This window comes from Stegostoma tigrinum, chromosome 11 (assembly GCF_030684315.1).
Source record: "Stegostoma tigrinum isolate sSteTig4 chromosome 11, sSteTig4.hap1, whole genome shotgun sequence".
Lineage (NCBI taxonomy): Eukaryota > Metazoa > Chordata > Chondrichthyes > Orectolobiformes > Stegostomatidae > Stegostoma > Stegostoma tigrinum.
In genome coordinates this window covers 52,283,427-52,310,989 of record NC_081364.1, presented here as the reverse complement: position 1 = coordinate 52,310,989, position 27,563 = coordinate 52,283,427, and the positions used below count along the sequence as shown (strand labels likewise).

At 42.5% G+C, this 27,563-nt stretch overlaps 1 protein-coding gene across 6 annotated transcripts in view; it reads right to left on the bottom strand.

Moving 5' to 3' along the window:
* Window positions 1–784: 784 nt before the first annotated feature.
* The window catches only part of LOC125460126 (protein FAM107B-like), a 183,758-nt gene continuing 156,979 nt past the window's right edge, over window positions 785–27,563 (bottom strand). For all 6 annotated transcript variants that reach the window (XM_048547236.2, XM_059649649.1, XM_048547240.2 and 3 more), the window contains 2 exons: window positions 4,471–4,627; window positions 785–2,828 (listed from right to left, as the gene is read on the bottom strand). In XM_048547236.2, coding sequence (XP_048403193.2) covers window positions 2,712–2,828; window positions 4,471–4,627 — 274 coding nt within the window. In that variant the 3' untranslated portion in view covers window positions 785–2,711. The remainder of the gene's footprint in view (window positions 2,829–4,470; window positions 4,628–27,563) is intronic.

Below are 27,563 nucleotides of genomic sequence, written 5' to 3'. Positions count from 1 at the left end.
GTTTCCTCCCACAGTCCAAAGATGTGCAGGCTAGGTGGTTGGCCATGCTAAATTGCCCATAGTGTTCAGGGGTGTGTGGGTTATAGGGGGATGGATCTGGGTGGGATGCTTCAAGGGGCGGTGTGGACATGTTTCCAGCCTAGACCCATGAAGGGTCTAGGCCCGAAATGTCAGCTTTCCTGCTCGGCCTGCTGTGTTCATCCAACTCTACACCTTGTTATCTCGGATTCTCCAGTATCTGCAGTTCCTATTATCTCTTTTCATTGGTCATTTGCTGTTTTTTGGTAATTTACTATGTGCATCCTGGTTTTTGCATGAATAATGATTACACTTCAAAGTGTAATTCATTGGTTGATAGGTCAATCTAAAACTATTTGAGGTCATGATTGGGTACCTAGGACAAAAAAATTTATCCTCCTCAGCTGTAAGTTTTGTAAGATCCCAATAGTTGTCTGTACGTAGAAGCAGCAGTTTGTTTGGAAAACCAAAAGAACTGTGGATGCTATAAATCAGGAACAAAAACAGAATTTGCTGGAAAAGCTCAGCAGGTCTGGCAGCATCTGTGAAAGGAAAAAAAAAGTCAGAGTTAAACGTTTCAGGTCTGGTGACCCTTCCTCAGTTCTGCTGAGCTTTTCCAGTAATTTCTGAACTTGTTTGGAATGTTTGAAACTTTGTATTATTATGGTAGTCATAATTTTTGAAACAAAAATACCAACCAATTAAACCAGAAGTTTCCACAAAGTAAAATAAGCATCTATTTTATTTCAAAGTTTTAAAGGTACAATGACACAAACTTAATAGATGGTGTCGGTACAGCTGAACATATAAATGTTTTCTTCCTGTTATTAATAATTGAACTGAGTTACGATAATAATATTCATGGTGACTTGAACTGAGAGACATTTTATACACAGAAAAAAAAATCCCCAAAAATGAGCAGTGAGAAAATAAACTCCATTCCATAATTAGTGCTGCTTGACATTTTCTATTAGACATATGTAACCATTGTTTACTATAGTGATATGACAGGGAGAAAACGTACTCAACAAGTCAATACCTATTCAGTAACATCTCAGAAGCAACATTCGCGCAACATACACAGATAGCTGTTACCATTATAAACAATGCTAACTGTCATTTAAACAGTGTTATCCAAGTTGTACTTTTTCACAACTGTATTCAAGTAAAATGCAAGAAAATGTTTCAATTTTATATCCAGTGAATCTAATACACAGACAGCAAAGCTAACAGCAGCCCAAACTCAAATTTACTTTAAGTGATTTCAGAGTTACATTCATAATCAATTAAGTTTTATTTACAGTAAGCATTGTATCCATGACCTGACACTACTTGTTACTAAAATCTATACATTAGTAGTGTGAAATATATAACAAATAACATGAATATAAAAATACTGCACTAATTAACCACTTGAGCACTTTAAAAAAAAGTTTGACCTTAAACCAGTAGTCACTTTATTTCTTGTGCCACGTCCATGAAATTTTACACATTCTGTAGGGTTACTTTCAATGATTTCTGAAGACTGAAAATGGGAATGAAGCATTGAAGAAATGTACCAAGCTAGTAACTTATTGTCGTAATGTCTTGATAAAATTAGTGCAGAATTTAAAATATTGTCTGGAAGATGCTTACATATTTCTAAAGTGTTTTGGTCAATTGTTACTCCGTTTACTGTAAAAGTTACAACTGTGCAGACCCAATCATTACTTCAACCCATGTGTATAGACAATTACCCCACTGAGAAATGGGGTATATTCTTCCAAAATACAAGTTGTGGTTTTATTGAAATTCAATTACTAAAAATCAGCAGCTTACAGCTCTGAATCTTCCCGGCAGATTCTTGTGAATTTAGCTGAAGGCTGTATGTGTGCGTCTATACAAGGATATATCCATAAAATACTTCTACATTCCATTTATCTTACTGTTGATCAGGAGCTCAAGATTAATAGTAAAATACATATGCAGCATTTACAATAATGTAATCTTCTAGTAGCAACCTTTTAATTCAAATACAGTTGAATCAAGAAACGCAAGTCATTAAAATCTGGTCAAACTGTGATGCAGGCACAAAGTGTGTTTTGATGACACAAAACCCAACAATGTATATGTCTCACCATCCCATCCTGTCAAAGGGAACATTCTGTTATGTCCTCATTAAACAGTTAAGAATCACTACTGCAAAAATTCAATTGATGTTATTTAGATCAAAGAACCTTTGCATAAAAATTATGAAATTACTTATGTACATTGCATCATCTCATACAATGTTTGTGAGAACATAATTAAATTAATGCAGATCACATCATCAGCTTTAGCAGGATGTAATGGATTTACGGTGTTGATGGACCACTCAAACTCTGCTTTAGCAAATCACCTTCCAGCTTCATCCAGTGTCAATGGATCCTAACCTGCTGTATCTTTCTCCAAACTATCGCCACCATAGAGCAGCACTTTAATGCGTTCACCAAATATCCAGATTTGGTGAGTGTCACTGGAAACAACATTCTTTATGTCCAAAAAGGCTGGCCATCCATTCGCAGCAGAATAAACATTTCATATTTCATTATTCTCTGAAGACAGACAAGAACATCAAAAGAACTTTATAGTGATCGCATAGTAAATCAGTCAAGTAGAACCGGTGCTGAGTTTAACCAATCAGTTAAATTGAGGTGGGGCAGCAAGGCACAGCATTAACCAGCTTTCTTTTCTGTACTGAAAATGGAGGTTTTCCGCAAATTTTCTTTGACTTTGATAAATTCAGGAGCATTCTCTTGTTCTTCTCCACTTCTCTCTTGTTCTCGTTCCAACTGCAAGACAACATTTACAACATATGTTTGTTTACAATGGATTTTTGCATAGGTTTTGACGAGAACTTGCTATGAGTGATCCACAGATATTGTGAAGTGTTATGTGCAATTGATCAGGTGCCTAAGTTATATATTAGATTAATGGCTATCTTTTCTTGATTTAGTACTAACAGATCATCAAGGATTTACTGACTTATTAGACTACTGTTACTGGGAAGATTGGAAAGTTTCTCAGGTCAATCCAAACCAAACCCATTCATTCCATCTCAGATTCCTTTAGAACTGCAAAGTTTATTCCTTCCTCTACAATAAAATTTTAAAAAATGTTGAGAAGGTGCAGTGCTATTAGGCAGTTTCAGCAACACTTCAGAGGGACCAGCAGCAAAATGGGGGGGCAGTCACACACTCTAATCAACATTGCTACATGGGTGTACACAGGGCCAGCTTTCCAAACCGTTCTATCACTATCATGGGTATGTCCTGTTCCCACCAGGGGGATACCTGTATTAGAGATGAGCTCATTATATTAAACAGACAAGTAGGAATGGCTCTGCGAATTTTGCAACTTGAGGCTGGAACATGCAACTGTTTGCCATATCAGAGTAAACAAAGTCAAGGAGCTTTGTGTAGATATTCTCCTGTCCCAACCATTTCAATCATTGTTTCAGTCATGCTGATAAAGCATAATTCCCCAGTACTGATCATCACTTTCAGAAATCATTAAGGTAACCATAGACACAAAATATACTTGAACTGAAGAATATAATTGTCATCACCAAGATTGGTTTGGTTAATGCCACAATAAATGCAGCTGGTTGGACACAAACTGAACAGTTGCTAAACCGTTAGCATCAGAAGCAGAAAAAACTAGGATTAAGGGAATAATCTGCTTGATTTCATCCTCAAACTGCTATTAGTTACAACTGTTGATAGTAGGAATAACTGATGAACGGTGCTTGAGAAAAATAATGGCCTAGGCTTTTGTCAAGAGGGTTGACGCCTCTGCTATGGCAAAAATGCCGGATAGTGCAAGGAATCCCAAGTGCTGCCGGGACTGCAGTGAGGCGTAGCTCGTAGTTGTCCATTTCCTCAAGGCAGCTGTCTAACTGCCTGCACTCCGAAAATTAGATTCCCTGGCAGTCTGAAACTCAGAAGGTAGAGATTAGGCCAGCTAAGAGCAGGTCTTTCAGTGTGTTTCATTTAGATGGCAGGCCTATCCCTTCAGACATAGTCCCAGAACACCTTGGGTGTGGAGGCTGGGGATTGTTTTGGGGTTACATCAAATATCTTTTGAGATTGTGCCTAAAAATCCACATAAATCCATAGGAACTAGAGCAAAAACAGATATCACAACACATTGAAAATTCTACAGAAGATCTGTTTGTTCAAGCTGTCATGACAATAATAACAATAATGATAATAACAATAATGATAATAACAATAATGAATTGCTTTTAAACTTTGATTAATTCTGTAGATTAGTTTAGCTAAAACAGTTAAAAAAAGTTATTCACCAAACCAAAAGCTTGCAAACTCACTGCAGGTCAATGTTAGGCAAGGTTGTAATATTGTAAACGCAAAGCTCACAGAGTCCTCAAGATGAAGAATTCTCTCAAAGGCACGATGCACATTCAACACAAACCTGTGCTAATCTTTGCTGTCTTTTCTGAAGCTGAAGTTCAAATGGAGATTTTATTTTCCGTGCCTCCTCTTCCTCCTTTCTCTGTCGAATCAACTGATCCCTCCGTCTGTATTCCAGCACTCGCTGTAGTTCTGGCTTGTTTTCAGAGCCCAAACCGCTGTGAAAAAAAAAGTTAGCTGAAATCTCTGGTGCCTTCGCCCATGGAAAATCAAAGTCAAATCTTTCTAAGACAACAAAGTGTGTAGCTGGATGAACACAGCAGGCCAAGCAGCATGTCAGGAGCATTTGTGCTCCTGAGATGCTGCTTGGCCTGCTGTGTTCATCCAGCTACACACTTTGTTATCTTGGATTATCCAGCATCTGCAGTACCTATTATCTCTGATCAAATCTTTCCGTTAGTTTTGCTGGCGTTACGCTGAGGGGGATCTGGAGATCCTGACACTTCACTAGTTTGGAAAAATGCAAGTCAGAATAATGATGCACAAGTAAGGAAGTACCTCCCAAGTTTTCAAAATTAAACTCAAATTGGAAATAATGCATATCTGGATTACAAAAAAAAGTCAAACAAAGTGCATAAACTGATCACCCACTGATCCTTCCTTCTACCATGGAGGGATAAAATACAGAAGAATCAAAAAACTGCAGCACTCAAGAAAATCACTGGAAAAATCCAAACTGACTCATTAGGACATTCAGGGATAAACAGGTAACACCTTTAAGTAGCAGTTGACTAACAACTCAGCATGTATAACTGGAATGTAAAGCAGGAAGGATTTAAACGTGGAATCACAGTACATCATATTTTGATATCATGTAGATTGCTGATTACCAATTGTCTTGGACCCTCCTTGATTTAACTTTGTATTTTATAATAATTTCATGATACTTATGAGATTTGTCCCATAATTGTTTTTGATGCATGCACCTGAAACAAAAGATGTTTAAAATTTGAATGGTGCATTCATTTCTATAAATGTGATACATGATTGATCCTCAACAGGAAGAAAGCACTTCCTTTCCTTGCTCACTGCCTTTGCCCAACTTATTAGTTTTCTTTACATGATGCTGCACATTGTGTCAGGAGACAATTTGAGCTGGATTGGCTATCACTTAAGTACCGAAACCATCCTCATCCGTGATCAGTATGTTGCAATCCCTGCTAAAACGGGGAAGTGCTGTACCCTGATTAATATCTTGACCCTCCTTTTATAATGCCTCAAAATAAACTGGAGACTTGGGTATATGAATAGAAAGCGTTTAGGAGGGATATGGGCTGAATGCGACTCAGTCACATGGGAATATCTGGCTAGCATGAACTGAAGGTTCTGCTTCTGTGCTGTCTAACTCTATGACCCCTTTATCTAAGGAAGCTTGACATAACATTGTGGGCTGAAGGGCCTGTTCTGTGCTGTACTGTTCTATGCTCTATGTTCTATAAAGCAAAAACTAAGTCTGACTTTCTCAACACATTTCCTTCATGCCACCCTAGTTATAATTGAATCAAAGATTTGGAAAATGTCCGTTTAATTTACCAGACCTGTTGTTCTAATAGCAAACTAGTGCAATCACAATGGAAGACAGACTATTGGAAAAGATAATGAACAGCAGCTCATATCTGTGGAATAATAACTTTTAACATCTTCAAAATAAAACATTTGGAGTTTTGTTTGGGTGGGTAGAGCGGTGGTAGTTAGGAAGGAGAAGAAAGCTACTAAAACCAAAGAAAAAATCCAGTATCTCCTAAATATAACAGTTTTACAACTTCTTCAACCCACCCATTTGCTATTGAACATGTTAGCAATGGAGGATGGCTGCACCATAATTAGTGGCAATAAACAGTGTGGGATTCCTTCTGGGTTAATGGGAGGCAAAGGCTGCTCCAATCAGTTGATTGCCACTGCACATACACAATATCAGATGTTGCTTATAAACCTGTATAGAATTAACATAGAACATTACAGCACAGTACAGGTCCTTCGGCCCTCGATGTTGTGCCGACCTGTCATACCGATCTGATGCCCATCTAACCTACACTATTCCATATACATCCATATGTTTATCCAATGACGACTTAAATGTACCTAAAGTTGGCGAATCTACTACCGTTGCAGCCAAAGCGTTCCATTCCATTACTACTGAGTAACGAAACTACCTCTGACATCTGTCCTATATCTTTCACCCCTCAATTTAAAGCTATGCCCCTTCATGCTCGCTGTCACCATCCTAGGAAAAAGGCTCTCCCTATCCACCCTATTTAACCCTCTGATTATTTTATATGTCTCAATTAAGTCGCCTCTCAACCTTCTTCTCTCCAATGAAAACAGCCTCAAGTCCCTCAGCCTTTCTTCATAAGACCTTCCCTCCATACCAGGCAACATCCTAGTAAATCTCCTCTGCACCCTTTCCAAAGCTTCCACATCCTTCTTATAATGCGGTGACCAGAACTGTACGCAATACTCCAAGTGCGGCCGCACCAGAGTTTTGTACAGCTGCAGCATAACCTCATGGTTCCGGAACTCGATCCCTATAACCTCTTGGTTCCGGAACTCGTATCCTGCAGCAAAGTGCTGTGTATTTTAAATAAACGTACGTAAGGTTGTTAGGACCAATGAAACCCAAGAACATGTGGAAAAATCCCTTGGGGTAGTCTTCAAAGTGCTGACCATGTTTGGAATTTTGGTGGATCATTTCTGCTTTGTTTTAATAGACCGTGTACTTTCCTGCTCTAAACTATCTGCTCAGATTTCCCTTCAGGAGCTGTCCTTTTTGGGCTGCTACTTTTAAAATGAGCACAGTAATTTAAATAGCCCATCAGCTTTTGTTTAACCTGCTGCACTGAGAGAGATTTGGAAATGCAATCCAAATCAGCTTGAACCCCTGTTAAAATTCTCCCCTCCCCCGTTACTCATGCTGAGGGTGCATCTGCCATGGCAGCCATGTTTAACAGCGGGGCCCTAGCTCCTGTGTTGTGAACTTACTCTTGGTCACCCCCTGGGGTCCATCTTCTTTCATTTTTCACAATTCAAGACCAGAGTGGCCTTTCCCTCTCCGATTTCTCATTCCCTCACCCTCTTGTGTTATTTTCTACAGCTGTTTGTCTCCTCTAGACTTATCTTTGTATTAAACTTGACTAACGTACCACTGCAGAACACCTACGCTCGGTTCGCAACAAACAACGGCACTTCCCAGTCGCGAACCATTTTAACTCCCCCTCCCATTCCTCAGACGACATGTCCATCATAGGCCTCCTGCAGTGCCACAATGATGCCACCCGAAGGTTGCAAGAACAGCAACTCATATTCCGCTTGGGAACCCTGAAGCCCAAAAAGGTATCAATGTGGACTTCACAAGCTTCAAAATTTCCCCTTCCCCCACCACATCCCAAAACCAGCCCAGCTCTTCCACTCCCCCCACTGCATCCCAAAACCAGCCCAGCCTGTCTCCGCTTCCCAAACCTGTTCTTCCTCTCACCTCAAGCCGCAACTCCATTTCCTACCTCCCACCTCATCCCGCCTCCTTGACCTGTCCGTCTTTCCTGGACTGACCTATCCCCTCCCTACCTCCTCACCTATACTCTCCTCTCTACCTATCTTCTTTTCTCTCCACCTTCGGTCCGCCTCCCCCTCTCTCCCGAATTATTCCAGTTCCCTCTCCCCATCCCCCTCTCTGATGAAGGGTCTAGGCCCGAAACGTCAGCTTTTGTGCTCCTGAGATGCTTTGGCCTGCTGTGTTCATCCAGCTCCACACTTTGTTAACTTACCACTGTTTACTGCCTTTCACCAATATTGCTTTGCTTATTTAATCTCACCTGCTTTCCACCCAATCAATCAGTAACCTCTCTCTAATTCCCACTTCCCCTTCACAACCGTTTTCCCTGCCTTTGTCGAGGCCGTAAGGACTGCCCATGCTGGAGTCAGAAACAACACAGGGTGGAGCTGGAGGAGCAGGAGGAGCACAGCAGGCCAGGCAGCAGCAAAGGAGCAGGAAAGCTGATGTTTCGGGTTGGGACCCTTTTTCCCCGCCTTTGTACTTTCCCAAAGTCAATCACGCTCTTTGATCCTTTCAGTTCTGTTGAAAAAGTAATTGACCCAAAATATTTACCCAACTTTTCTTTCTACATGTCTTGCATTAACAATATTTTCTGTTTTTACTTCAGATTTCGTACCATTTTAACTTTGTTTAAAGTGAATCACCTTCTCTGTTGCAATATAGTTTGTCTTGATTGTAAAGACATTGTATTAGATCTACCTTTGTCACTATCTGACCATGTTCCCACAATGTTTGTTGTGTAAACACTTGCATTGTTATACAGCTGCTAAGCTTGAGGCGAAAGGCAACATTATCCAATTTTATTTACAAACACTTTCTCAAAACACTATTTCAGATTGTGAGAAGTTTTAAACCAATATTTACAAAACAGACTCAAGTTGAATTCGACCAATATTACCATTGACGTAATTGAATTTCAGTACTTTTATTTTTTAATAAACTTGATTCTTACTTCATAATCCAAGATTAACAGAGTGCAGGAGATCATATGTCTGCCAGAGTTACTACTTCACTCACTTTACCAACTGCATGATAGTCAAGTCGTTCATTCTCAACTTGGGCATCAGGCCCCCTGATGTTTATAAATCCTTAAACAGAAAATTGAATAGCAGAGACAAAGAAAGCCTTAACTATTACTCCATTCTGAATCGATTACAAGGCCCCTAAAAATATTAAACATTAGTCAAGAGAACCAGGGCAGCGTGGTGGCTCAGTGGTTAGCACTGCAGCCTCACAGCACCAGGGACCTGGGTTCAATTCCAGCCTCGGGTGACTGTCTGTGTGGAGTTTGCACGTTCTCCCTGTGTCTGCGTGAGTTTCCTCTGGGTGCTCCGGTTTCCTCCCACAAACCAAAGATGTGCAGGCTAGGTGAATTGGCCATGCTAAATTGCCCATAATGTTCAGGAATGTTTAGATTAGATGGGTTATAGGGGACAGGACTGGGTAGGATGCTCTGAGGGGCAGTGTGGGCTTATTGGGCTGAAGGGCCTGTTTCCACACTGTAGGGATTCTCTGATTCTTCCCACGAATGAAGCAGAATCATAACATGCAGGCCAATGAAAATCGCATCTCCTTCGTACCCAAACTCTCAATTTCTATGCAATCTCCCGTTCTCCCACATGGTGCAGAGAAACGGGACAGGGACAACACATAAAAGTCACAATGGGTTCCTCCAGGCTTCCATCTTCCAGTGATCCGCTACATCCTAGGACATACAACCTCCTGTGCTTCCTGTCCACAGAGTTCAGCATCGAGCATACATCAGCATCATGGCACCAACTTCCCAGTAAAGTTAATCACTGCTGCGTGGACCTCTGGAAGCTATTCATTGGTATGCTGACTGACATACATATGGGTAACTGTACCCCTGACTAATATCTGTGCAACTCCCTGACCGACTTACGTCAAATCTCTGGATGTAATGGACCTGCAGGAATGACTGTGGCCCACTCCCCTACATTGATATGGGGCCACTGACCCTAACTGTCCAAAGCCGCAGACTGACCATGTCCAAGCCCCTGGATTGAGATCAGACGCTGCCCCCGGCAGACTGTGGTGACACCCCTCAAGTGATGACTGCTCTTCCTCCTCTATTTGAGAGAGGGTGACTTGCTTTAGCCTTTGAGACATGGCCATTTGCATGAAGCACTCAACGTGGTTGTCTCATAAGCCCCGGCACATGCTGCAAGGGTAAGATTGACGTAACAGAGTAACACACAGCAGCTGTCTGCAGCTTTGCCTGATCTTTGCGGACCATGACAAGCTGCTTTGTTTTGTGCCTGAACCAAAAGTCAAGGCAACACAGAAATATGATGAGCCTGTCCACTGTCAACGAGACAACAAATTACAAAGAAGCCAAGGCTGAAACACTGAGCATTCAAATAGGTATAAAGTGAGTGAGCGCGTGCTAGGAGGCCAAGCGAGGAGTCCTCAGATACACTTTGCTTCAGTCCATGAAATGGACCTTAAGGGTGGGAGACAATAGTGACATGGGTTACTGTGGGTGGGAAAGGGACGTTTTAGATTAGATTAGATTCCCTACAGTGTGGAAACAGGCCATTTGGCCAACAAAGTCCACACCGCCCCTTGAAGCATCCCACCCAGACCCATCCCCCTATAACCCACACACCCCTGAACACTACGGGCAATTTAGCATGGCCAATCCACCTAGCCTGCACATCTTTGGACTGTGGGAGGAAACCGGAGCACCCGGAGGAAACCCACGCAGACACGGGGAGAATGTGCAAACTGCACACAGACAGTCGCCAGAGGCAGGAATTGAACCCTGGAGCTGTGAGGCTGCAGTGCTAACCACTGAGCCACTGTGCCACCCATTGATGGTCACCACTACCTTGTTTCTGATGGAGTGGGGGGGAAACAGTGCAGCACAGTGACTGGCACATCCAAGTTGTACAGCTGGGGCACAGGGATAATATATTTACATCCTCATCTTCCAATGAGAGTTTATCAATAACATGCTACAAGAGTGTACACATGCTTAATACTGATGTAGTTAGCAGGGGAGAAAAGTAACATGAAGGTTTGAGGCCAGATTACTCAGATAAGCCTGTAACTCACTCAATGAAGTGTGAGCTGTGTTACCTTCCATCTTTGTCCAATACAGTGTCCTAAGTTGCAGGATACAAATCCTGACCACCATTAATCTTGACCATCTCTATCATCATTACAGGTTGATCACAATTATCTCTCATTATCACAGGCAACTTTAAAACTATCACCTGCGGGCCACAATTCACAAAGACAATTCTGGCTCAACAGAACAAGGAGTTTCATTTCATTCACCGTGAACTGTAAGTATTCACCAACATGCTCTCACATACAATGCTGCCTTTCTTGGGAGGGAAAGGCAGGTTTCAGTAATCCTACTGAATTTACAATCTCTCCCGTATTTGCATGATGTTGCTTGTACTGCATGTGTTGGAATAAGATCCATGACGTCCAACGTCCAAGCATTCCCTGATCTCCCTTGTCACGAGTCTTCCATGTCTCACTATATTGAGGAGTAGGCTGTGTCAGTTGTGTGTGAGGTCAATGCCGATTGCTCAGGTGACTAGCATTACTACACAAATTAGTCGTATTGTTTCTGATATTCCCCTATTTCTGACATTGCTTTGGAACTGTGACCAGTGGATCCTGCCACAGTAGCGATCATTGTCACTGCAGCTATAATGCAACAAAAGGAGAGGGAAATGGAAGAGGAACAGATGCACTAGCAGCTGCCCAACAGCCTCCGCAGGAAGAAGACGCGCTCTAAAGACACAAGGCATTTTCATCAATGCCATTCCCTTCAGACGAGTGAGGCACATTGCGGCCACAGAGTGAGGATGTGCCAGAACTGGGCCAACAGGACCTGTGAGCTGAGGGGGTGGCTGCTCATCTTATCCTAGTGGCTATCAAGTTGACAGATGTACTAAATCTTCACCCAACTAGCTGTTTTCAAGTATCCATGAGAATCAGTGTGGTATCTTGACCCACACAAGGTTGTTATTGACGTAATTGTGTGCCAAATGACTCCATTTCAGCTCATTTCATCTCGGAGGGACAATTAGCAACAAGGGAAAATAAAATCAGGTAATTAATCCAAGACACAGTGAGAGTCTATAAATATCATGTATAAAGAAACAAGTTACTTTTACTCAGAATACCTGTATTACTGGCCAGGCCAGCATTTATTATCGATTTCTAATTGCCCTCGAACGTGGCAGTGAGCTGCCTTGAACTTATGGCGCTGTAGAGGTAAAGTTGCCATCATCATACCATACGACTGTTCTCTCATGACAGCGTGTGCAACAGAGGCGATTAGTAGAGGGTCACCAAGCCTCAGGTGAAGGATGAGGTCAAGAATGAGAATCCTTTGTGATAACCTCAGCTGGAGCAAGAATTGAATCCACGTTGGTGATGCCACTCTACTTCACAAACCAGCCTTCTAGCCAACAGAGCTATGTCAATCCCCTTGGTCAAGGATGGTCATTAAAAATGTTGGAGAAGGAGAAGATGGCATCGTTATTCTGACAGGAACTTGGTGGTCCTGGTCAGGTGAGGAGTCCAAATTTGGGAGCTTTTGCACCTCCCCAGCTCTCCACCTAATCTCTCTCCAAAAGCCTGGCCACCATTCTTTCTGCACACACCCATCCCCAAATCTCCTGGCATCCAGGGGGACTATGCCAGATGTGGTCATCCACTGCCAACACCACCACACACCCTAACCCCTTGAAGCCAGAGGGTTCCCGACCATGGAGAAAAGCCCCTCCCACAAGTTTCCCCCTTCCCAGTCATCCTTTCCAATGTTCTCTCTTTGCAGAGTCTTTGCTCTCTTCACATTTGTCCTCCTCCCCCTACCCCCCTTCCTCTTGCAGCCTACAATCCAGAAGAATAACGCGACAGCCCCCTCGATACCCTACCCAGTTTCTTTCTGCAGACAGCTCTCAGGCTGGCTGGGTCTAGCTCCACCTTGAGTTACCAAACCAACAGCTCCAGAAGAGAAGTACCTGGACCTTTGACACACGGCTGTACATCTCACCAACTGTGGTCGGCCTTCCACCTGGACTGACCAATACACAAACCTAGGACTGACTGTGACACCCCACTGCCAGATTGCAGGGGCATGGAGCGTTGATCAGGAACTCCTGGAGCAGATGCCTGACCATAGACAATCCCTGGAAGCTGCCCTTGCCTCACCGTGCCAGGACCCTCTCACTGTTGCCTCCACAGATTTTAGTGAGAATTGTTCTCCTAAGACTTTGAGACATGGCTGCCTGCTTGCTGCACAGACGATGTTTTTGCAGTATGTGCTGCTGGCACGTGGATCAACTGAAAGCACGATTCAGCGTTCTGCACTGCAGCAAGATGCATGTCTCCTAGACTTAAGACCACTGTTAGTAAGGCAATCTGGTTGACCTGGAGATAGTAAGAACTGCAGACGTTGCTTTCTGCAGATTTCTGAAGAAGGGTCCCAACCCGAAGCATTAACTTTCCTGTTCCACCGACGCTGCCTGGCCTGCTGTGTTCCTCCAGCTCCACCATCTGGTTGTCTTGCCTGGTTGTGTGCCTGCACTAATTTGTATGGCTAGACTAGGGTGATGTAGGCACTAAGTGAGGGGGTTCCAGGACAGCAGGTGAGTATCCCGGAGATGGGTGCCTGCTCCTGTGAACAGTGTCCTTGCTGCAGCCTTACAACGCTAGTTGCCAGTGTATCCTGCAACGCAGGTCTTTGCTTCCTGAGTATGCTGCATTCTATCAGAGAAGTGCCATGATGGTTGTCCGGGTGGCAAATGTCAGATGCCAATGTCTGTGGACAAAGGGTGTGTGTGTGGCTGGTGCTCATGGATTGTGCCCAGAGATGCTAATTGGTCCCAAGCAACATGGAGGTCCCTCGGAACAAGCAGCAAGCTGAAGTCGGCAGACACCTGTCCCGATTTCCATGTCATGTATTCTCTAGGTCAGTCCTGAAGAAGGGTCTCTAAACCTGAAATGTTAAAGAACAAAAGGAACAAAGAAAATTACAGCACAGGAACAGGCCCCTCGGCCCTCCCAGCCTGCGCCGATGCAGATCCTCCGTCTAAACCTGTCGCCTACTTTCCAAGGATCTATATCCCTCTGCTCCTTGTCCATTCATGTATGTGTCTAGACACATCATAAATTATGCTATTGTGCCCACCTCTACCACCTCCACTGGCAACATGTTCCAGGCACCCACCACCCTCTGCATAAAGAACTTTCCACGCATATCTCCCCTAAACTTTTCCCCTTTTACCCTGAAATTGTGATTCCTAGTAATTGAGTCCCCCACTCGGGGGGGTGGGGGGAGGAAAGCTTCTTGCTGTTCACACTGTCTATACCCCTCATGATTTTGTAGACCTCAATCAGGTCCCCCCTCAACTTCCATCTTGCTAATGTAAATAATCCTAATCTACACAACCTCTCTTCATAGTTAGCACCCTCCATACCAGGCAACATCCTGGTGAACCTTCTCTGTACCCTCTCCAAAGCATCCACACCCTTTTGGTAATGTGGCGGCTAGAACTGTGCACAGTGTTTCAAATGAGGTCGAACTGAAGTCCTATACAAGTGTAACATGACCTGCCAACTCTTGTACTCAATACCCCCTCCGATGAATGAAAGCACGCCGTGTGCCTTCTTGACCACTCTATCCACCTGCATTGCCACCTTCAGGGTACAATGGACCTGAACACCCAGATGTGTCTGTGCATCAGTTTTCCCCAGGGCTTTGCCATTTACCATATAGTTTGCTCTTGAATTGGATTTTCCAAAATGCATCATCCCGCATTTGCCTGGATTGAAATCCATCTGCCATTTCTCCGCCCAACTCTCCAATCTATCCGTATTCTGTTGCATTCTCCGACAGTCCCCTTCATTATCTGCTACACCACCAATCTTACTGTCATCTGCAAACTTGCTACTCATACCATCTATACCTTCTTCCTGATCATTTACGCATATCACAAACAACAGTGGTCCCAACACAGATCCCTGAGAAATTTGAAACTATTAGATTCTTTTGATAGCTCCATTCTACTGTTCGAGGTCCTTCTACCATCAATGTGAATTTAACCAGCAAAAACAGCTGACAATTACAAAAGCATGAGCAGGTAGATGCCAAAGGTAAATTTTATTTCTCATCAGTTTCTCTTCCCTCCCTTCCCATCTTGTGGACATTGGTTTTTACAGGGGCTCTGTTCTAAGGACACACAGCACTTTTCAGTAACTTGCCAAAATAGCTGTCGTTCGTTTGGATTGTCTACTTTATGCTACTGCATTTGTTATCAATTTTTCCTGTATGCTCAAGCATTTTTAGCTCATGATACACAAAGTAAAGCCATTGGGATCACGTCTAAAAGAAACATCACTGTTCCAACTGATTTGATTTCACCAATTGTTTCAGAAACAGCCCTTTTCAAACCCTGAGCTGGGAACATTGAAACCTTCTGAGTTAGAAAGGATTTGAGGGCTGCATTGACAAGGTTAGAGGTTACACGGTCAATGCATTGTGGAGCTGGAGGACAACAGGTCAGGCAGCAGACGAGCAGGAAAGTTGATGTTTTGGATCAGGACCCTATTCCTCTGATGCTGCCTGGCCTGCTGTGATTCTCCAGCTCCACACAGATTCACCGTGTTAACTCTGACTTTAGCATCTGCAGTTCTCGCTATTTCCTAGAGGTTACATGGGATTCGCAGCTTTCGGACAACATAGCTCTCTCGGTTTCATCAGCAGAATCTGATCAACAGGGCGATAAACAAACTGTTGTTGATTTGTCAAGTTATCAAGCAGAGTAAGTTACATTGTAACAAAAAAAAAGTTGTGGATGGTGGAAATCAGAAACAAAACCAGAGATTGTTCAAAAAAACTCAGCAGATCTGGCAGAATCTGTGGAGAGAAAGCAGAGTTAACATTTTGGGTCCAAAGACCCTTTTTCAGAACTGAACTCCATTATAACTGTTGAATTAGTAGTCTTAAAGGTTGGGATTTACCTCGCAAACCAAAGACTATAAAATGTTAAAAATCTGACATACAAATCTTTCCTGCATGTTTAGAGATAATCAGCACTGTAATGAGCAAAATTAATGTAATTATGATGGAGAAAAATAAAATGCATGCAGCAAGCTTTTATATAAGCAGATTTTTCCACAGAACTGGAATCTGGATTTTTAATCACAAATACCAAAAACACTTACATCTATACTAAAATTAAATTAAATTGTACCCTTCATATTGTGCCAAGTATCTCAGACTGGACTCACTGAGGTTAAAGTTCTCCTTGTATAATATACTGTGTTGAAATTAACAATTTGCTATTTAAATTCTGTTTTACGACTTCTTAATCATTACCTAATAGTGGATGAGGAAGGTGATTCTGTTAAAAAGAACTAAAAACTTTTCACCGCAATATCCAATTAGAGTCACAGAGATATACAGCATGGAAACCGATCCTTTCCAACCCAACTCGTCTATGCCAACTGGATATCCTAAATAAGTCTAGTCCCATTTGCCAGCATTTGGCCCAAATCCCTCAAAATTCTTCCTATTCATATAACCATCAAGATGCCTTTTAAATGCTGTAATTGTGCCAACCTCCAGCACTTCCTCTGGCAGTTCATTCCATACAAGCACCACCCTCTGTGTGGAAAAGTTGCCCCTTAAGGTTCCTTTTAAATCTTTCCCCTCTCACCTCAAACCTATGCCCTATAGTTTTTGCTTCCACTTTCAAGGAACTCTGAACCTGCACTCCAAGTTCTCCTCGCTCAGCAGCAACACTCCCCAGGACCTTAATAGTAAGTGTATAAATACTGCCTTGATTTGCCTTTCCAAAATGTAGCACCTCACATTTATCTAAATTGAACTCCATCTGCCACTTCTTGGCCCACTGGCCCATCTGATCAAGATCTGAGGTAACCTTCTTCACTGTTTACAGCACTTCCAATTTTGGTGTCACCTGAAAACTTACTAACCTTACCTCCCATGTTTGCATCCAAATCATTTATAATAAAATGACAAAAAGCAGTGGACCCAGCACCGATCCTTGTGGGACACTGTTGGTCACAGGCCTCCAGTCTGAAAAACAGCCAACCACCTTCAACCGTCAAGCCAGTTCTGTTTCCTATTAGCTAATTGTTTCTTTAATGAATTCAAAGTTTATGCTGATAGAAAGAGTGCTATCATACTGTCTGGGAAGCCTTCGAAATATCAGCTCATAGGTTACCTTATACTAGTTTGAATCCATGTCACCTTGTTCTACTCTCAACTTAATTAATATTGTGGATTTCCATATTATTTTACATTGCTTGAAAACATTTAATTGTCTGTCAATCTCAGAGTATGGCATACTTGCCTGTACTGAAAGCTAGATATCAATACAAAGGACCTTTATTCTTTGCAAACAGAATATGTTCATTTACTGCAACTTTGTAGGTCTGCAAAAAATTCAGATCTCAGATCTTGTTAAACCTGAAAAGCATTACTTTTTAAAAAATCCTTATTAACAACTCAGTGTTTAGACAAGGAATCATCTACAATGTTCAGAGACTGATTGTCTATCTTGTTTTTTGATAAACAGAGCTGGGCCTGGTACTTTAAATGTGGCTTGATAAGGGGACCACACAGTTTGATCAAGCTTGCACTTGTGTTCCATTCTTTTAGTTATATAGTTCCTCCATTCTACTGCCCTTTTTCCATTGTGGTTCTGGATTGTAGCATGAAATTTTAAGGTTCTGGAGTCTCTCTAAACTCCAATCAGAACAATTTCAGTTCAGTTCATACAGTCAGTTTTATCTGCCAATAAGGTGTACTTCAGAACTTGCCTGTATTAAATTTCATATTGTATATTTCTACTGTGAAGATACAGTTCATCCCTGTTTCTTTCCTCCAAGTTAACCTTTCTTGCAAGTAACATTTGTGATCTTACTCCTTTAACAGAGTACAAATAATGAGTCAAGAACAAAGATGATGCCATGTGACCAGCAGCATGCTAGACGAATGATGTATACAGAATTTGCTCCATAACTGAAAATGATCAGTTTATCTGTTAAGTAAACTGGTTGGAGACTTTCAAACAAATTGAACCTATGCTACTTACCAATCCATATGAGAGAGAGCTGAAGAAAGCGCTAGGGGTTGGGGTGACCAACGTGCTTGGCATTGGAAATACTAGACGAGGCAAAAAAAAAAGGTGAGGAACGGGGAAAAGGAAGTGATGGAAGGCTTGAATGTTGACAGTGAACAAAGCAATTGTTGCCTTCTAATGGGCAAGAAAAGGATAAGGGCAGGGTAAATACACAGTGAACAAACTGGGCAACTAAAAGCAGAAAAATCGGGGGATATGATCTTATAGCACTGACTGAAAATTGGCTCAAATCAGAACAGGACTGAGCACATAACATCCCAGATTATAAGGCTTTTAGCTGAAACAGGGTAGGTAAAAGGGAGGCAGCATAGCAGTCTTGATCAAAGGACAGTATCATTGCCGTTGAGCAAGATGCAGTTCCTTAATTAGAATCTGTGTGATTGAGGTGAGAAACAAGAAGAGGGTGAGGACCTTGCTGGGCCTTTATTATAGACTTCCCAATAGTAGGGAGGAAGTAGAAGAGAGCATTTGTAGGCAGACTACTGAAATCTGGAGGACAAGCAGGTTTGTGATGGTTAGCGATTTCAATTACTCTAGGGTAGACTAAGAGAAAGGTAGAGTGTGGGGCATGAAAGGGGAGAAATTACCGCTATGCATGCAGGAGAACTTTCTGGAACAATACATTTTTACTCCTGTCAGGAAGGCGGACACACTGGATCTAGTCCTTGGAAATGAGGCCGGCTCAGTGGAGAAAGTCAGAATGGAGGGCATTTGGGCAATAGCGATCACAACATCATAATGTTCAGTTTTAAGTTGGAAACGGATAAAAATCAGTCAAGGTCTGAAATCCCAGAATGGAAAGTGGCAGATGTTACAGGTCTAAATGTTGACCTGGAGGACACAGATTGGAAACACATTTTTGCTACATAAAGCAATAAATGAAAAATTGGAGAAATTCAAAAGACAGATGAATGGGGTTCAAGTTAGATATGTACTCATGAGAAATAAATGCAGAGTAACGAAAAACAGAGTAGCCTGGGTGGCAAAGGATATTGATGAGAAAATAAGAAAAAGTATGTATATGATGCATAACTCATTCATAAGTGCAATAGAGATCAAGAATTATACCTCAAATGCAGCAGCGAAGCTAAGGCTAGAATAAGAAAGGCTAAGCGGAAGCATGAGGAAAGGATGGCAGGCTGCCAAATAGTAAAATGTTCTTCAAACATTATTAATAGTAAAACATTAGCAAAGGATAGAGTACAGCACTAAAGGAACATGCAGGATAAGCTGCTCACTGAAGCACAGAATATGGCAAAAGGAATTAAGTTGATATTTTCCTTGCCTTTATCAAATTAGAAGATGGTAACAATAATCCAGTTAAAAATGTGGGTATTCAGCTACAGCAGTATAGTGATAAATAAAGAAAAAGTTTGCAGCTCTCCAGGTACAGATGGGATGCACCTCAGATTACTGAGAGTGGGGTAAGGGAACAAATTGCAGAGTTGTTGACATAAATTTTACAGGCTTCTCTGATCACAGGTACAGAGCTAGGGCACTGAAGGATTGCATGTGTGTGACACTGTTGTTTAAGAAAGGGCATCGGATAACCCAGGAAGCCACAGGCCTGTCAGCTTGACATCAATAAAAAAGAAAAGAACTGTGGATATGTAAAATCAGGAACAAAAACAAAGTTGCTGGAAAAGTTCAGCAGGTCTGGCAACATCTGTGCAGGAGAAAACAGCGTTAATGTTTCGGGTCTGGTGACCATTCCTCAGAACTCAGGAGTTTTCTCCTGCACAGATGCTGCCAGACCTGCTGAGCTTTTCCAGCAACTTGGTTTTTGAATGTGACATCAATAATAGGGAATCCGATATAGAGTAAAATAAATGAATACTTGACAAATTCAATTGAGTCGTTTGATGAGGTGACACAGGCAGTGGGTGAGGGTAGTGCTGTGGATGTTGTGTGCTTGCATTTTCACAAAGCAATGGTGCCACAAGTTGGTTTGCAAATTAGAAGTGTTTGGGATTGATGGGTCCTTAGCAGTTTGGAATAGAAGTCGGCTAAAAGATAGGAGACAGATGATAGTCATAGATGAGCACTTCTCAGATTAGAGATGAGTTGAAAGTGATGTTCCCCAGGGGAGTAGTGTTTGGACCCTTATCTTTTTTGGATTTAAATAAATGATTCAAAGATGGGTGTTAAGGGCAAAACACAAATTTGCAGATGAAATCAACCTCAGGAGAATAGTGAATTGAGGATGATGCTGAGTGAGATCAGAGGGACAATGACAAGTTGGCCAATGGGCAGACAATGGCAGATGAAATTCAATGCTGAGAAATGTGAGGTAACGCATTTTGGTAGAAGAAACAGGGAGAGACAATACAGGTTCAAATGGTACAACTTTGAGGGGAGTACAAGAGAAGAAGGATCTCTGGCTTCACATGCACGAATGGGTGAAGGTGGCCAGGAAATTGGAAGCAGTTATAAATAAAGCTTATAGGATCCTTGGGTGTATAAAAAGAGGCATACAGTATAAAAGCAAGGAGTGATGCTACTCCTCTACAAATCATTGGTCAGATACATTTGGTGTATTGTATACAGCTCTGAACACCTTATTGAAGGAAGAATCTTAAAAGCTCCAGAGTGTGTACAACGGAGATGTACAGGAATGAAGGATTATAGTTAGAAGAAAAGATTAGAGAAATTGAGTTTACATTTTCTCTGCTCGAAGAATAATAAGAGGTGTACATGTTGAAGTGTTCAAATTATGAACAATTTTGACAGCATAAAGGAGGATATTCCGTTTGTACTCATTGCTATTTCAGTAACTAGGGCTCACAATTTCAATATTGTAAGCAAGACAGCGAGGAACAAGAGGAGGAGAAACTTCGTTACTCAGAGTTGTTAGGATTTGGAATGCACCGCCCAAGACAGTGGTGGAGGCAGATTCCATTGGAGACTTCAAGGACAGCTGGATGTATATTTGAAAGAGATGAATTTAGAGGGCTACAGAGCGAGGGCTGGAGAACAGGACAAGCTGGGAGCCAGTACAGACACAATGCTTCCATAAGACTGTAAGATATCGGAGCAGAATTTGGCCATTCAGCCCATTAAGTCGCCTCCACCATTCAATCATGGCTGATCCATTTCTCAACACTATTCTCCTGCCTTCTCCCCATAACCCTTGGTCCCCTTACTAATCATAAACCTCTCTGTCTTAAATACCCAACAACCTGGCCACCACAGCTTCCTGTGACAATGAGTTCCATAGATTCACCACCCTCTGGTCGAAGAATGGCCACCTTCTGTGCCATAAAATCCTCAGCTTCTAAGAGTAGATCACTTAAAAACAAAAATCAACCAACTCATGTTGAATGTAATGACAAAATAAACACACAAGACAACATTTCAAATGCAATGTTTCAATTGCTATAAAAGCTGCAATTACAGAACCATTTATGCATAATTCTGGCCTGATTCAAAAGGATTAATTGGGATTATGGAGCTTTTGGTCCGGGGGGGGCAGTGTTGGTGGAAAGGGAAGAATGTTTGGTTTGGAATATGGTTCAGTTTCCCCCTCTATTAGATGAGCAAACGTCAAATGTGGAACCTTTCTGGTCTCTGCTGTATCACCGCAGTAGGGTGAGAAACTCATGATCCCAATGTTTGTTCTTAAATTTGACTCTGTTTGGTAGGTTGTTGCACCAGCTGGATCCACGTAATGCAGCCCGTGTTGATTCTTCTCAGTGTGATTTCTGATGCATCGATTAATCGGACGACAAACAAAGCAGCAGGGGAGGGGAGGTGCATTAAAACACACAGGCCAACTCTGAACAGATTGATTTTGAACCATGTTGTTGTACTTGCTCCCTGTTGAACTCATGCAGTGTTGACTGTGCCAAACTAGGAATCTACCTGGTGGGGGTGAATGGCTGTACCGAGTTCTGACAGAATTGATGGATGTCTTGAAAACATCAGGGACATTCTTGAGTGAGGATTGGCAACAAATACCATAACCACCTCAGGGAATTGATTGGTATGCTGAAAATTTCAGGGAATTATAACGTCCAGAAAAAGAAGGCAGTGACTGAACTCAACATGGAGATGGTTTCCCCCTCTCCTTCATTAGTTCATTTACTTACAGACACCTATCTGAATGTTCTTCATATGGCAGCATTTGCTAATGCACTGTGTCACAAACATTTACCTTACGTAAAACACACACAGCAGTATTTATTTGAAAGGCCAGGTACCACTGCTGCATTGCCACTGTAAAAGTCACTCCAACAATCTATTTAAAATGCAGTGACTGGTGTGATTTAAGAAGTTAGTCTTGTCAGCAGCTGAAGAATCAGATTATCAAAAATGAGTGTTCGGATTTTCCAATGGGCGAAAAATCATTTCTGCAGCGAAGACTGGAATTGCACATGGGAACACTGTCAAATTCCCAATGTGGAATTCTCTGAGGAAACTAAAGATTTCACCTTGCAATTCCCCTATCCCTGGAACCTGTGAAAGTATCCACCTAAATCACAGAATTCAGCGGGAATTGCTGCAGTTAAATATTTTGTCACTCAGGAAAAATTACAAAGAGCTGTGAAAACAGGGATGTAGTTTGTATTGCCTCGGTTACCCTGCACTGAAGGGCCCTGTCAGATTTAAAGCACAACTGCACATTTCTGAAGGAACCTGGGCTCGAGTTTCCTCTTAGGAGTGCAGAGGGTCTTTCTTAATGTGAAAAAGCAGCAGCAGCAGCAGCAGCAGAGGAGCAATCGGAGTGTGATTATCACTTCTTGAAAATCCAGCCCAAGATTTCATGTTCACCATCTGCTCAGTACAGACGTTCCTTCTGAAGACAAACATGAGAACCTGCGCAGTTCTACTCTTTTCCCTGGGTTCCTGTTAATTATCAAACCAAAACTTCAAGGTAAAAGGGCAATGCTGACAAGGTGAAGATACAAAGTACATGTCACAGCATAAACAGGACCACATCCAATAATGGCCACCACCAGGATTTTAACAACAAGAATAAACTTGAAATTTCTTTCACCCTTTAAAACAATGGGAAACAAATAACTTTGTGGCAGCTTGACCCAAGATAAATTTTGACTGCTCAAGCAATTTGTCACTTCAGTGTTGTATTTGCTCATTAATTGCTATTTCAGGATCTGATGATTATTTAAGGGTCTGCCAATCTTATCTCCAGCTGCCTCTGAAGTCCACACCTGCCCTTGTGTTTTGTTTAAGTACATGGACTGATTTCTAAGCGACTAACTCAGATAATTGCTGCTCAGTAATTAATAAGACTGGTTATTTATTCTGGTTCTGGCACATAATGTAATATAAAAAGGTTCTACTCAGTAACTCATGGTCCTAAACATTCCACTGATTCACTGCTTCACAAAGGGTGCATTTTTGGTCAAAGGTGGCACAATCTTATTGCTCTCATGGACATTTAGAGGGATGGATGGATGGCTTGTGGCCCCTCTCCCCACACCAGAAGAAGTCCACTGTCAGCTGACTGGCCAGTTATAGGCCGTCGGCGGGTTAAACAAGCTTCTGCACGGACATTAACCCTTCATTGGCAGCAAGTGCCATGAGAGAGAGCTGCCAACCAATTGAGCAGGCTGACAGTCAGAGTCATAAAGATGTACAGCATGGAGGCAGAAACTCAGTCCAACTCATCCATGATGGCCAAATATCCTAAATTCATCCAATCCCATCTGCCAGTATTTGGTCCACTCCCTCTATTCATCTACCTATCTAGATGCCTTTAATATGTTTATCCACTTCCTCTGGCAGCTCATTCCACACACACACACACACACACACACACACACACACACACACACCACTCTTTGCATGAAAAAGTTGCCCCTTAGGTCCCTTTTAAATCTCTCCCCTCTCACCCGATAACCATGACCTCTAGCGGACTCCCTACTTTGGGGAAAAGGCTTTGGCTGTTCACCGTATTCACGCCCCTCGTCATTTTATAAATCTCTGAAAGGTCATCCCTCAGCCTCCAACAGTTCAGAGAAAATAGCCCCAGTCTTTTCAGTCTCTTGCCAATAGTTCAAACCCTCCAACCCTCGTGACACTCTTGTAAATTTCCTCTGAACCCTTTCGGGTTTCACAATATCTTTCCGATAGCAGGGAGACGAGAAATGATTGCAGTATTTCAAAAGTGTCCTAACCAATGTCCTGTACAGCTGCACCATGACCTCCAATACACTGACCAATAAAAGGCAAGAATACTAAATGCCTTCTAAACTATCTTATCTACCCACGCCACTACTTTCAAGGAACTATGAACCTGCAGTCTCTTTGTTTGGCAACACTCCCCAGGACCTTACCATTATGTGTATAAGTTTGAGATAACAAGGTGTAGAGCTGGATGAACACAGCAGGCCAAGCAGCATCACAGGAGCAGGAAGGCTGACATTTTGGGCCTAGACCCTTCATCAGAAAAAAAAGTCTGCCCTGATTTATCCTACCGAAATATAGCGATTCACATTTTTCTAGGGTAAACTCCAGCTGCCACTCCGTGGCCCATCAGCCAATCTGATCAAGGTCCCATCGTAAGCTGAGGTAATCTTCTTCACTGTCCACCATACCACCAACTTTGGTGTCATCAGCAAATTTACTAACCACATCTCCTATATTCACCTCCAAACCATTTATATAAATAACAAAGCAGTGAACCCAGCACTGATCCCTGCAGCACACTGGTCACAGGCCTCCAGTTGAAAAAGCAAGCTTGCTCTACCACCCTCTGTCTCTTACCTTCTAGCCAATTTTGTATCCAAATGGCTAGTTCTCCCTGTATTCCATGTGCTTAATCCTGTTAACTAGTCTACCATGAGGAACTTTGTCAAATGCCTTACTAAAGTCCATATAGATCATATTCACTGCTCTGCCTTCATCAATCCTCTTTATCACTTCTTCAAAAAACTTAATCAAATTAGTGAGATAAAATTTCTCATGTTGACAATCTGTAATCAGTCCTTTTCTTTCCAAAGACATGTAAATCCTGTCCCTCAGAATCCCTCCAACAACTTGCCCACAACTGGTCTACACAGTTTTCTGGCTTTTACTTACCACGCTTTTTTAATCAATGGCATCACATTGAACAACCTTCAGTCTTCCACCATCTTAACTGAGGCTATCCATGATACAAACATCTCAGCAAAAGGGCCCAACAATCATTTCCCCAGCTTCCCACAAAGTTTGGAGCACACCTGTTGCGGTCCTGGGGATTTATCCACCTTAATGCATTTTAAGACATCCAGCACCACCTCCTCTGTAATATGAACACTTTTCAAGATATTGCTATTTATTTCCCCAAGTTCTCTGGCTTCCTTCTCCACAGTAAACACTGATGCAAAATATTCGTTTATTATCTCACCCATCTCCTGCAGTTCCACACAAAGGCAGCCTGACTGACCTTTAAGGGGCCCTATTCTCTCTCTAGTTACTTTTTTGTCCTTCATGCGTTTGTTAAAAAAAACACCTTTGCATTCTCCTTCACCCTATTTGCCAAAGTTATTGCATGTCCTCTTTTCTCCCTCTGAAGGATACTCCTATTGCCTTTATACTCTTACAGGGTTCACTCGATCCATGTTGTCTACATCTGACATAGGCTTCCTTAATTTTCTTGCACGAGCCTACTGACCAAAACACATTTGGAAGGGATATGCAACATCCAGCCCATGGTCTCAACATTTACAAATGCTTCAATGTGAGCAACTCCAATCATGGGTCACTTAATAACTGGAGAACCAGTAAATTCACCTAGTAGTGACTTGTGATTCAATGATTCGAATTCACTAGAAAACAATCAGGAACTGATCGTACATTACTCTTGCTCATTGAAACTGTAATATTTACTCGTTTTTATTGATGGGAAAATCCTTCAGTCTCCCTCCACCACCCCAACCCCCACACCCCCACCCCACTGCCGCCAGGCCTCATCTCTCCAAAGAACTTCAAAGCTGAAGACAAGATTGGATACATGGAGAGAGTTGGAGAGGTTTCTCTTTTGAATTTTTCATTTTGTTCGGGCTAAGTTCCTCATGTGTGCAAGTAGTCTTCTGGCATTGACAGATCCATAAATTGTCATTGGCGGAGCTACATGAAAACATCAATCCCAGAATCCTGAAATCTAGTAGGTGAAAACAGGAGAGCATATCATTCTTCCTTTCCCAAAACACTGGCCTCATCAGACAATATAGGGCTGGGCTGTGCGGCCACTCTATTTACAATCTGTTTGAACACAAAGAATAGCCACAGGCAAAGCACCAGAACTTGCAGCACAGATAAAGTGATATCCAAGTTGATGTTTGGAATTAAAAGGCAGAAAGAACAGAAAAGTGAGAATTAAAACTGAACCATAAAGACAATGAAGGCTTGGAGACCGCTTTGCAGAACACCTCCGCTCAGTTCGCAACAAACAAATGCACCTCCCAGTCGCAAACCATTCCCACTCCCCCTCCCATTCTCTTGATGACATGTCCATCATGGGCCTCCTGCACTGCCACAATGATGCCACCCGAAGGTTGCAGGAACAGCAACTCATATTCCGCCTGGGAACCCTGCAGCCATATGGTATCAATGTGGACTTCACCAGTTTCAACATCTCCCCTTCCCCTACTGCATCCCTAAACCAGCCCAGTTCGTCCCCTCCCCCCACTGCACCACACAACCAGCCCAGCTCTTCCCCCCCACCCACTGCATCCCAAAACCAGTCCAACCTGTCTCTGCCTCCCTAACCGGTTCTTCCTCTCACACATCCCTTCCTCCCACCCCAAGCCGCATCCCCATCTACCTACTAACCTCATCCCACCTCCTTGACCTGTCCGTCTTCCCTGGACTGACCTATCCCCTCCCTACCTCCCCACCTATCTTCTTTACTCTCCATTTTCGGTCCGCCTCCCCCCCTCTCCCTATTTATTCCAGTTCCGTCTCCCCATCCCCATCTCTGATGAAGGGTCTAGGCCCGAAACGTTTAGCTTTTGTGCTCCTGAGATGCTGCTTGGCCTGCTGTGTTCATCCAGCCTCACATTTTATTATCTTGGAATTCTCCAGCATCTGCAGTTCCCATTGTCTCTCATAAAGACAGTGGGACATTTGGAGAGGATTAGCAGTTGGGGCATTCAGCCCCGAGAGGCTATTCCATCATTCTAAGCCATCATGACAAATGTGTCTCCCATCTCAAATGAATCCACCTTGGACCCTTACCCTCTCATATGTTGCCTGTAGAAAAAAAAAATGATTTCAGATTTAAAGTGATAAAGTTGACAAGTACTGATTTTTGTGGCAGAGGCTTCCGCACTTCTCCTACTAAATGAATGAACAACCGTTTTCCCAAGTCTCTCTGGAATGCTGTGGCTCTGATTTTAAGGTTATATTCCCTTGTCCCACATACTCTACACCAGTGGA